General features: G+C 39.3%; 2 protein-coding genes across 2 annotated transcripts; both read left to right on the top strand.

Moving 5' to 3' along the window:
- Positions 1-1785: 1785 nt before the first annotated feature.
- c5h5orf51 (chromosome 5 C5orf51 homolog) lies at positions 1786-5260 on the top strand. Its single transcript, XM_034872191.1, has 6 exons — positions 1786-1982; positions 2947-3056; positions 3944-4090; positions 4293-4424; positions 4699-4813; positions 4935-5260. The coding sequence occupies exons 1-6, from the start codon at positions 1889-1891 to the stop codon at positions 5168-5170; spliced, it is 834 nt and encodes a 277-aa protein (XP_034728082.1). The 5' UTR covers positions 1786-1888; the 3' UTR covers positions 5171-5260.
- Positions 5261-5900: 640 nt separating this feature from the next.
- Positions 5901-10614, top strand: fbxo4 (F-box protein 4). Its single transcript, XM_034872190.1, has 7 exons — positions 5901-6373; positions 8231-8505; positions 8599-8819; positions 9170-9245; positions 9623-9795; positions 9924-10138; positions 10255-10614. Exons 1-7 carry the CDS (start codon positions 6212-6214, stop codon positions 10345-10347), a joined length of 1215 nt encoding a protein of 404 aa, XP_034728081.1. The 5' UTR covers positions 5901-6211; the 3' UTR covers positions 10348-10614.
- The last annotated feature ends 2441 nt before the right edge of the window (positions 10615-13055 follow it).

The raw sequence follows: 13055 nt of genomic DNA, 5'->3' as shown, positions 1-13055 counted from the left end.
CATACATTGTCGTGTTGCTTCAGAAATAAATACTTGACAAATTGCGTCTTCAAACGCTTCATTTGTGAAGTAATTCACTGTCAAAGTGACGTCAAAATGAATGGCAGGGAATAGGATGCTAACGGCGGGTGATGGCTTCGTAGCATTAAAATGGCGCCTCTGGAGCGAACCTTCTTTAAGTGTCTATGGGAGCTACGCTTAGAGAGGAGAAGCTTACCCCCTTGCATTAAACCCGTTCTCTCCATGTTAGCGGATGGGCAAAACAAAATTTCTAAATACGCGTTAAATACTTTTCCACGAAAATGGTTTGGGTCATTTTTTTGGTAATTGTGTTCACGGTGATGTTTGTTCGAATGCTAAGTTTGGTTTCCATTAGTTATTTGAGTCAATAGTAAGGGGGGTGAAACTTCGTGATTGACAGCTATGATTGACTCGCGATTGGTCGGTTCGCGACGACAAGCCCGCGACTCTGGTTCCACCCACCGCCTGATCACTTCTACAGAGCATAGACTGTATTAACGGTCTATGCTACAGGGGAAGATCTAGCAAATCGAAAATACCCGCTACTGTACAGACTGTGCACCGCCTTTATATTTTGACTTTACTTTAATACAGTGGGAGGAACTGGAGGAACAACATTGGATACGCGTCTTCCTTTTTATACAGTCTACACTTAACAGGCTGCATACAGAGATGACACATTGTAAATTAAAAAACACTTGAACTTCTTTTTTGTGTGGGGCATTTGCATCACGTTTCTCCCATAGACTGTATATTTATTGATATTAACGGTCTATGGTTGCTCCTAGTACATACGGTATGATGGATGTGTTTTGGCCGTAGTAGCCATAGACAGTTAAAGAAGGTTGTAGCCAGAGCATAGACCGTTAATACAGTCTACGAGCCAAAGTAGGTATAGACAGTAAGCGCGTTTTCCCTGCTCGGCCACCGTACTACAAAGTAGCCTACTCAGCGTTCGGCAAGATGCGTAACGTTTACGTCATTTTTACAAACGGATGATTAGGCAGTACCTGTTGTTTTTAAAGCTACCCCAGGCGCCCGCGGCACACACACACATAGAAAGATAAGAAAACATTTTTGTAACACACACGCGCACACACACACACACAAAACACGCGCGCGCACGTGAGTAGTGATGCATTCAATCCTATAAGAATAATCGGAAACAATATTTTCTGAATGCCCCCTCAACTCGGAAACTCGGCGAAAATGTTCTACACGACTTGACGGATTGGCGTCATGTTACGCAGAAACATGGCGGATGAACGTGTATTTTGGGCTATGATTTGGGGCTATTGGCATGGGTGTATTACTAACTGTCTATGGTGTATTAACGTAACCATATCGTGACATTAACCACTCGAGGCGCTAACCCCAACCATTAGAGCTGCTTCATAGAGTGGGTCTTGGCGTGGCCATAGTGGTATTTGAAAACAGCATAAATAACAAATATTGGTAAGGCACTTTTTTATTAATTCGCATATTTCAAATATATATATATATATATTTATAACTTTAGCAAATAGCTAGAAGTTAGAAGATGCAGTTAGAAGCTGTCCACGTATCGTGAAAAGGTTATTTATTAGCATTAACCCTGATAACAAAAACAATATTTTAGTGGTTTTAGAAAATGTAACGTTACTAGCACTAGAATAGCATCAAGCTGGAACTAAATGCAGAAAACGGCTCTTGTTTAAACGAGTTGGGCAGTAAAATACAACAATCTTTTTTGTAGCGTCCATTTTTCCACATTACGAGTCGTCAACACACCACATCGGAAACTTACTTCACAAATCTGGAAAAGGGACCATCCGAGGAGCAATTGAATGCAGCATCATCCCCAGTTCACGTGACGCATACTTTAGTCATGGCCGACGACTACAGGCGACAAGGTTTTGAGTTGGAGAGAAGGATATTTGAGTTAGACATCAAGTGTTCCAGTCTCAGAGCTGAAAAGCAAGGTATCGATAAGGCGTTGTTCATTTGTTTCTTCTTGTGACAAATCTTGGCACCTCGGATGCGTGGCTAGCATTCTTAGTCCATTCAGAGATAAATAAATATACGCAGTTTTTTAGCCAACTAGCAAGCTAGCTAACGTTATCCATCAGCTTGCAACTATAACAACAGTTGCTGCCTGATGAACATTTTATGTTGATAAATAATACTTGCCCTACGGTTAGTTAACAGGTGCTAAAATGTTGACTTCGCTACCAGCGCCATAGTAACATTTACTCACTGACCGATGGTTGTTTTTTTTGAAATATCTGGGTGCTAGCGAAACGTTAAGTTGGCTAACGTTAGCTAAAATGCAGTATTGACAAACTGTTAGCTGGCCATGAAACACGATGCTGCGTACTGTAACCGAGTGTAACTTCGCGTCATAGTAAATTATTTGAAGTTGAGTTAATTATTCATGTTATCCATTAGTCACTTTAATTCTATTTTATTGTTCTAATTGATTTTATTCTTATTTCCACATGTCTGTCCTTTTCATATCGCTCTACCATATATTGTGTCTGTTGTCTACTTGTTATAGTTACCCAATTGTTGTCATGTTATTGTTTGTTTAGCTAGCTTTCACTAGCATTCACTTCTGGATATCCTGCTTTTGGCTTACTTTTGTCTGTCAAAGCACTTTGCAAATAGTTTTTAAAGGTGCTAGCTATATACATAAAGTCATGTATTATTATTATTGTTACATTTAAACATTGGCAAACGCTTAAAATGTTAGTTAGCATTGTATTCCGTAATTGTTAATTACTATTTTGCTGCATAGCCCCACTGCTTTTAGCTTTGGAACGTTACAACTTGTTCTAGCGTAGCGAACTGTTTTGTATTAACATGTATTTAAAAAGCGTCACGTTGAAACCAGTTATATTTATAGATCTGTACTTGGTAACCTGTTAACATATCGTTCTTCCATAGATGATGACTATTTACAGAATGCGTCTGCCATACTAGACAAGTTGAAAAGCTATTACAGGCAAGGAGGGGAGAGTAGCAACCTTTCCAAGGTGCTTCAGGATTACACACAGGTACTTCATTACATTGAATGTCTAGAGCTGCAATTAATAATTATTTTCATTAGTTTATAATATTGGACTGTTTTCAATCATTTTGTTGAATGAAACATCAGAAAATAATACATATGCCCATCTTAATTTCCCCGAACTCAAGATGATCTTCATATCTGCATACCTATTCATACTAATGTATTAGATCATGGCAGGTTGAATGTACAAAACAAGGAAAGGTATCCTCAAATTTGAAAATTTGTAACCGCAAATGCTTAGCATTTTGCTTGATAAGTGAAAAAGAATCAACCAAAATTGCTTTGGGTTATTTTTTTCATTCTTACCCTTTAAGCCGCAATTTTGCAGAGGACCCTCAGTTTAGCCTTTTTGAGTTGAAAACCATAGGCAATACAATATGTACTTGGTGGATATAGATATAATGGAGTGGGAATGTAGTCCCAAGCTGCTAAAGAAGTTGCTATCCTGCCTTAAGAGGTGCTTAGTTCAAGGAACATTAAAAACAAGTGTGCTGTAGTTGCTAGTTGGAGGTTGTTTTGGTGATGTGAAGTGACTCTGACTGAAAAGGCTCTTAGTATCAAATTACCAATACATAGGGAGTTAATTAGATATTAGTAATGCTACAGAGTTAGCTTTTTAGAAGGGATAAATAAGAGTTTTGGAGAAGAGGCTACAGCTGTGGCTTCCTCTTCCTGGCAGGTATATTATCAGTTTCATTCCTGGTTTGGTCTACTTTTTATTAATTGGAGAACTCAATAGAGTAGTTAAGTGAGAAAAGGGAGGTAATTGTTTCTTATGACTTCTGGTGATTTTTGTTAATTTGAAAATGTTACTTAGTTTTCTTGCACCTTGTATTCAGTGTTGGTATATATTTGTTCTTCATCATTTAGGTGATCCTAGACATTACATTTTATGAAGAGAATAAACTGGTGGACCAGGAGTTCCCTGAGGACTGTTCACCATTTAAAATCCAGCAGCTCCTGCAAGACCTGACCGAGCCAGAAGTTTTGGCTGGGAGGCTAGCACCAGCACAAGAAGTGTGTATATGTGTTTCTCAACGTGATTTTGTGTGCATGTGCTGTACATGTTTTTTTTTTCTGGTTTATTATCAAGTATTTCCAGGCTAGATCCACTTCAATCTTCTCTTTGGTATATCGTTTTGCAAAAAACTCTTTCATTTACATTTACTTCCACGTCATTGTCTAACAATACTATTCATGTCTTTTGGTTATATAATAGGTGCAGTCTGTTTTGGGTCTAGAGCTGTTGGAATGCCTCTATTGGAGACGTGGAGCTCTGCTGTACATGTACTGCCACACCCTTCATCAACGAAAACAGTGGATTAAGAAAAACAAGGACACATTCCTTAAGGTGCCACATTGTATTTGTGAACAGAGATTTGGGCTTGACTGATTCAGACAGACATATGTACTTTGTTTTTTTTAAAACAGCTGTTTAGTATTAGGGCTGCATAGTCAATTTAAATTGTATTTTTATCCCAAAATGGGCTTGTGCAACATCTAAAATGCGGGGTGGGGGTAAATTGTTGGCATATGCAGTTTTTTTAGTAAGATCTCCATTAGCATCTGTCTGTCTGAAATGGTTCGATTTGTCCTAATGCTCATTAGACTCTATTTGAATCTAGTGTATTCAGGAGGGGGTGCGCTACCTAATGCGGATGCTGCAGGTGAGAAACTCTGTGAAGCTCAACGATGGGGTGGTGCTTCATGACACTGCTACAGCAAGCTTCTTATCTGAAGGTAAATATCCCAGCAGTTAATACTGTTGTCCTGCTTCAGTCCAGTTTAAGACAATTCTTCAGTTAAAGAAAACAATTCAAGTAGACCATGTGATCATACTTTTACCTTATGTTTTGGCCAGGTATCTTCTCAGACACACACCTGTTGACAATGATGTACATCGGGGAAATGTGTTTCTGGGCAGTCAAGTATGAGGACTGCAGCGCTGACACTATGGATCGCAAAGAAGATCGCCTTCAGTTTCGGGACATTGGCACACAGATCCTCAACAAATACGTGCTTGCATGTGAGGGCCCTCTGCAGGGCCAGGGCTGGAACACAGAGAATGCCAAGGAAATCCTTAGTATTTTACAGTGAACCAAGCTGTCCCTGTGTTGAAGATGCCCTCCGGCACAGATCTAAGTTCAGTATTCAAATGTGTGTCAACCCCAATAAAAATGGAATCCACCAGGTGGGGTGTAATGTTGTGAAAGGTTTAGGGGGAGCATGGGAAGAAAATGTTTGAAGAAAAGATTCTTTGGATCAGTGTCTACAGGCAATCTCCTCCCATGCCAAACGGCCCAGGCCACAGCAGGAGAAAGAGAGGTTAGAAAGGATAAGGTTGGTGGTGTAAAACTGGCAAGGGCTGCAGAGAGTTGAATATTTTTTGCCCTGTCCTGCTGAAAAAGCAGTTATCATCTTGATTCCAGACTGTTGCCCGGGGCACTTATTTTGCCCTGAGAATGTGTTATAATAACATTAATATGAATATAAAAAGGGTATTAATATAACTTTACCTTTTTTTTTCTTTCATTTTTTAAGATAAAACTTTGAAGATAATCCAGCTGGAAATGAGACATTGCACAGTAACATTTTATTTATTGTTTTGTTGCCATTTTGTTATGCTTTTAATATAATATAATTGCATATACATTATATATGTATGTGTGTATACAAATTTACACACTTAAGGCAAAGAAAAGGTGTTAAACTGTTTGACAATGATGTATTAATGACTTTTTGAAGTATGTTCAGATTTGTTCATACAGCTTTGTAATGCGCCTATTGTATCCCCATCTATTGCAAATTCCATTTTCTGCCACTTCAATAATCTTGATAGTATTAACTATTAGAGAACCTGTGTTGTTTGGAAGAAAATCATTTTCTGTTTTTTATGTCCTCGTTGACAATAAACGCGCGTTGTTTTAAGAAAAAACACCTTTATTTGGCATTGCAACTTGAGCTTACTTTACATGTTCAGATTTTTAGCTGCCCATTGTCTTGGAACTACAATACCCATAATGCCCTGCTGCCGCCAGCAACAAGGAAGTATGACGGAAGCAAACGTCAATTACGGGGTTGTCATTTCTTAAGGTCCAAATTACAGCGTAATGTCTGGTATCACTCACACCTGAAGTCATGGCGGGACAGATCCAGCAGCTCAACCAGTCTGCGGTGATCCGGAGCCTCAGGCGGTTTAGGGAGAGATACTTCTCAAACAGTGGCCAAGTTGGAAAAGAGGACTTGGCGCATGTAGACACGGCGGAGGACCCACTACCGGGATTTCTGGATAACTTACCGGTGAGTCAAATCAATCATTGAAATGTTTTGCATTGGTTCAACTGTGAAACACTATGGCGTTGAAGTCGTTTTTTTCAGTCTTGTGTTCATCTCATAAACCGAGATGGGCAATGTTGGTGAAAGTGAGAACATCTTTATATCCAACCAGAGATTCAGATCTGTTGTTAAATGTAATGGGCCCTTCCCTGGCCCATAGCTTCCACCAAGTTTCAGTAAACAGGGCCCAAGAGGAATTCTAAGTGATAATTCTGTAGGTGCATCCACATGATACAAGCCTTCCGTGATCGCACTTCACCCCAACCCCTCCTCAACACAGTTGTTACGTAGTCCAGATTAAATCATTTAAAAATGTATGCTGTTTATTGTTCCCCCAGGGAAAATACAATTTACACTCTGTATTGGTAGTAGTACAATACACTACACACCGGCCTGATATATACACACACATGCTCAGGACCTATTCATGCACAAATGGAAAGATGCGAGGTGGGGGAGAGGTACGGTGCCTTGCTCAAGAGCACCGGGCAGTTCCAAGTAGGTGAAGTAGCATCTCTCCAACTCCACACTCCTTAAGGGGCTTGAAACAGCAACCCTTGGTTTCCAACCCAACTCCCTACAGGCCTCAGCTACTGCCACCCAAAATAAACCTGAACTCTTTGGAAGAGGTATAGGAGCTAGGTAATTATTTTACTATGGAAAGTATCTTTACTTGAGTTTCATGCTGAGAAATAGCCTAAAGAGAGAGTTGTGTGGAGCTGTTAGTCTTAACTAGCTCATTGGCAACTAGCACATTGTAAAAAATGTTACGCAATAAAACGCTTTAACCACACCAAAAACTTATAACCTCCGCCAATGGGGTAATAATGCAACTGGACAAGATATCAAATAAAATAAAAAGGGAAATGAGTGGGTTAAAGGTTGAGTGTGAGGTCAAGTGGTGAAAAGAAATACTGTTTTCAAGCAGTCTACTCAAGAACATAATTTGTAGGCTACTTTAAGTGACTATAAGTCATGGTAGGATACGCTAGGCTATTGCCTTGTATACTTGGGTCTATTTGAATATATTGTAGGTGATATGACAAGAAGTAGTGGAGAAAGTTTGGTGCGTTCAGGCCACGTTGGGATTTTCCATTTAGAACGACGTTTTTCAACCTAAATATAAAAGTTACTCTCAATTTATGGATTGAGTCATCTCCCAGCAGTGACAGCAAAAAAATGAAAGCTAGTGTAAACTGAAATTTTTTTTTTTTTTAAACAATACAAGCACTCCAAAGAACGAAATATGCCTGCTGTCTCATATATTTTCTCCAGAGACCGTTTTCCAATTTATTAGTGTAAGAGCAAAAAGATAAGAGTTCCTCACAGTAATTTGAAGAAGTCGCTTGGATTTAAGGTCTCTGCACAAACAGGCCTAGTATAGCTTAATGAAATATAGAAAGTAAACACTGGAATAATATAAGCTGTAAATGTGGAATATTCTTATGAAATAACATAACTACCCCTGTTTTGAACAGCTCCTACATTAAAATGCAGTTAACTTAAATGTATGTAAATGCATCTGTATTAATAATATAGATTATAACTGACAGAGACCATTCTGCCTTTATAATGAACACTTTTTACTTTGATTCTTTAGGTACATTTTATTCAGAATACAATGTACTTTCACTAAAGTAACATTTTTAGTGCTGGACATTTCCTATCCTTTTGTGTATTTTAATTGGCAATAGATTTGCTGGTGGCAGTGATTTCCCACCTTTTTTCTCCCTGTCTCCATGTCTTAACTGGTTCTTGATTCTCTTCTGTATTGCTTTGTTGAAATCCTCATCATATCAAATCATGTCCTCCCTGCTTAAGGTGGACGTACAGTTCCTGATCATGACCCTTCTGTCTCCTGCGGATATCTGCTGCCTTGGAGCCACCAGTCGCTACTGGAGGGCCGTGGTTAGAGATCCATTACTGTGGAGATACTTCCTGCTCAGGGACATGCCTTACTGGCCCTCCATTGATCATGTGAGCATGCCCCACCTGGAGCTGTTGGATGCACCACTAATCAATGAAGACGAGAGCCTGGATGATAGAGAAGAGGGGGACAACAAAGTGATGGAATTGAAATGTGACTACATGTCGGAGTGAGTATAGTTTTCTGTCGTCCTGTATCAAGGTCAGTTGGTAACAATTTGTTAGACAGAAATGTTTTTAGACCACCATTTTTGTTTCATCAGATACCTTAAAGGCTGTCCATCTTCCAGACAACAATGGCTTCCTTCACGGCCGGCATATGAGGTTGTGACCTCATTTCTTCAGTCTCTGGTGCCCTCATCTGAGCCACGTTATGCCATGTTTGGCCCTGGGATGGAGCAGCTGGATGTCTCTTTAGTCACAAGGCTCATGCATGCCCCAGATGTGCTTCCTGTGTCAGGCACTCCTCACAGACCAATAAATAGTGAGATAACATGGATTTTGAGTGCTAATGATGAAGGATAACCTTCTCCCTGTCCTTTCTCATCCGTTATAACACAGTGACAAATCTAACTGTGGATCAGTTCAAAAGTCTAGCTTCTTCTTAAGCTCAAAGGAGTTGTCAATAACTTGTGAATAACCAAACTACAAATATTACATTAGTGCATTTCAATTACACATTGACTCAAATATCACATTGTTTATCTCGGTTCTTGTAGGTTTATTGGCCCTCCACTAGGTGGCAGTATTGGTCCACAATTGTTATCTCGCTAGTTACTATCAGCTGAGATGCCCCAAAAATGTAACCACTAAACTTTTAATTTTTTATTCTAGGTATTGGCTCAGGGATCAGTTACATGTTCAACAACCAACACAAATTCAATATCCTGACCCTGTACTCAACCAATAGGTGAGCACTTTGTGTTTAACCCTCATGTTGTCCTCTCGGGTAAAAAACAGACAACAATTTTAAATTTTTGTCCCTTTTTTAGACTTTTCTTTTAGTTTTCAATAACAACACCTGACTGCCATTAGTTTTACACTACTTTTTGGAATTCATGGTCAATAACCCATACACTTATATGGAATTATAACTCATATTTGAGTTAAAAAAGCAGAAATTATCTATTATTTTGACTAATATTTCAGTTATAGACAATTTTTTAAAGGGGTCAAATCTGACTCGAGGACAACAGGAGGGTTAAAGTTACATGCAAGGTTGCAATTATCTTTTTCTGCATATTATTGTGACTACGTCCACAGTCATTTCACTTTGTGTGTGTGCAGGGCGGAGAGAGAAATAGCCAGAGTTCAGCAGCAGAGCGTCAGTAGTAAACTGTTTAGCTTTGAAGGATCAGATGACTCGGGCTGTCCGATCTACAGCCCTGCTCCTCAGGTCCAGCAAGTGTGCCAGGTGGTGGATGGTTTCATCTATGTAGCCAATGCAGAGCCTGGGAGAGGTGGGATGAGAGGACATCTCTATTTGCCGCTATTTTCCAATCTGTTACCAACCTGTCACATCATGCATGTTTCTTGCCTTATAAATCCTCAGCAGAGAGCCTTTGCGTTAAAAAAATGTCTCTAATAGGTGAGGGGGAGTCTGAGGTGGCTCAGATTCGGGCTGTGCTGAGCTCTGCCGAGGGTTCAGCATCCAGGCCTCTGCTGGTGCTCTCCTGTGTCTCCAGAGAAGAACCAGAAGAGGTCAGGAGTCTGCAAACCAGCAGAAACAGGACCAGGTGTCGCACTCCCTGTGTCGACATAGCAAAAAGACTCGGCCTAGCCCAGCTGGCTAACCCCTGGATGGTAATTGTCGGATATCTGATCAACTGAAAGCCTTCCAATGCATTTAAATCCACCTAGTTTTAGTTTGAGGAGATTTTCAGCCTGTCTTTGTGTGTCTCTCTCTCTCTCTCATTCAGGTGCAGGATACCGTAGCAGAATCCCTGTCAGGTCTTCTGGATGGCATTTCCTGGTTGCTGAGATGTTCTGGAGTCAAGCTCTATGGTAGCTAGTGTCGAACTTCTGCTGCTGGCGCCAGATGAATGGAAGCCACAGATTGCATTGCTGCGTCACTCTGACACCAAAATAACGGAATTTCCTGAGTAATGTATACCACATGTGCACTGAACATCTCATGGTTGGAGCACTGCCTTTGGGAACTGGATCAGGAGCAGAACTAACGGGGTTTCTAAATATAACTATGACTTGCATTTCCGTGACCATCGGACACTGCGTGCACTTGTTAGACGTTATTTCCTGCGTGAAGTGTGCGGCGCTGAGAGAGAGAGAGAAAAAAAGTATTTAAAAATGTTATGCCAATTCCTGTAATCTTTATTTACACTCACCCGGCACTACGTCAAATTTTAAGGTGGAGGCTTTTACTTTGAAAGATGTTAAGGGACACTAGCGAGCCAAAGCCTGAGGCCCATATCACATATCACTTTTGTAAAACCTCACTTTGACTTTTACAATCTTGCTTATCTTATATCATACTTAGTATATATGTAATAAATATGTGATCATTTTATTTATGAGCCATGACATGACACGTTTACAATCGTGAAAGAATCCGGTGGCCCGCTGTTTGGTTTGAAGTGGGTAAGAGATTGTAAATGTTTTCACATGAGATTTCTTATGTCTTTTTAAGGCTCATAATTACCTGATTTACCACATTTTTACAGTTAAGCATATGTGCCGAAAATCCTCCTACAAAATGTCAGCTTGGAAAATTTGCTGCTTTCATATCATTGATTCACAATCATATACTGCAAATATGTGAATTTTAGAGCTAAACTGTAATACAAGCAATTGAATCAAATATTTAATGTTAATGCAATTAAGAATTGTTGCCTTTTGGTAAATGCTGCATATTTATACATTTTTTATGCAGTATTTGTGTATATATATATATATATATATATATACACACACATATACACAGTGGCTTGAATAAGTTTACACACCCATGCTAAAGTTGATTTAAAAAGAGGAATAAAAAAAGATCTTTTGGAACTTGATCTTAGTGCCTTAAATAAAAAATTAGGAAAATCCAAACTTTTAAGAACAACAACATAAACATAAATATGTATAAATAAATGTTCTTCCTTAAAATACAGGGGCATAAGTACACACACCCCTATGTTAAATTCCCATAGAGACAGGCACATTTTTATTATTAAAGGACAGTTATTTCATGGATCAGGATACTATGACTCCTGATAAAGTTCCCTTGGCCTTTGGAATTGGAATTAAAATAACTCCCCATCATCACATACCCTTCACCATACCTAGAGATTGGCATGGTTATGTTTTATTTCCATTATAACTGGTTGGATTTGCATTGAGAGATGATGTTATGGAAAATTCCCCATGCCTATCTCTAGGTATGATGAAGGTTATGTGATGATGGGAGGTTATTTTAATTCCAAACGCCAAGAAAACTTTGTCAGGATGCACATTATCCTTTTGAAAATACAAATCTGCCTTCCTCTATGGGAATTTAACATAGGGGTGTGTATATTCATGCCTCCTGTATTTTAAGGAAGAACATTTATTTATTTACAATATATTATTCATTCACAAAGAAAATTGGTGTCCTTTTAAAAGGTTGGATTTCCCTACATTTTTGGAATTACGGCATTATCATCTTCCAAAATATAACTTTTTTTTTTAACTTTAGCATGGGTGTGTCAACTTATTCGAGCCACTGTGTGTGTATATACAGCATATCCATCCATATTTGTCTGTACATTTCTTCTGCACAATTACTTTGTTCGCTAAAAGGTTTGAGAATCACAGCTTTTTCTTGTGGTGGATGAGTCACACTTTCATTCGCTTACATTACTGACCTCAGTAAATGTCTGTTAGATAACTAGGAGACCGCTGTTAAGTTCTCCCAATGACAAAACCGCATGTGAGTCACATTTTTCTCCTTTTTTACTTTGTTCTTTTCCGCGTCCGTCGGCATATCTCCCACACATATTTCACCCGTCTAAATTCTGTGAGCAGTGAAAGATAATTCCTTTTCCTTTCCTTTCCTCTGAGGCCAGCCCTGGCATGAAAAGTTGAGCTCACATCTGTATGTCAGGCAGCATAGAATAATATCCTGTTTTGGCCACCAGGGAGAGCTACCAGTAGCTGTGTGATTCAGTGCTCGCTTACCGAAAGCGCTGACTTCCTTGAGTGTGACTTGCAAGTGAAAAACTAAGAAGAGGTAAAGATCTGAGAACATAGTTGTGAAATAACCACAGCAGGAGTACAGATCTCATTGACATAAAGCTTTTTTTTAATCGTTCTACTGTAAATAATTCAGATTCAGGTAATTTTTCCGTTGGCTTTTTTCAAGCAAGCATTAAAAATCCACAACATATTCTGTAATATTTAAATGGAGGTTCAAACCCACCTGTAGACACTCTTGGTTAGTTACTCTAAATTAACATTGATTCATATTTCAGTAATAATCTTTGAGTCTACTTCTGCGTGTGCTGCTTTTCTAAAACTGAAGTCAAGGGCACTTACAGATCACATCTCTCACTGAATGGTTTAAGCTGCGTTTTTTTCCGCTGAATATAACCACCCTTCTTCATATTCAGGCCCTGGCAGCAGCGTTCACATGCCCTAATGGCAGCATGATAGATAATGATATTGTGCCTCACTGGTGCTCTTTTGTTCTAGTCCCCTAGGTAACCACAAGTCTTTGGTTAAAGTAGCCCCCCCCCCC

Source organism: Etheostoma cragini, chromosome 5, assembly GCF_013103735.1.
Source record: "Etheostoma cragini isolate CJK2018 chromosome 5, CSU_Ecrag_1.0, whole genome shotgun sequence".
NCBI classification, from domain to species: domain Eukaryota; kingdom Metazoa; phylum Chordata; class Actinopteri; order Perciformes; family Percidae; genus Etheostoma; species Etheostoma cragini.
The sequence above is the reverse complement of the archived record's forward strand: the minus strand, read 5'-3'. Positions and strand labels throughout refer to the sequence as shown.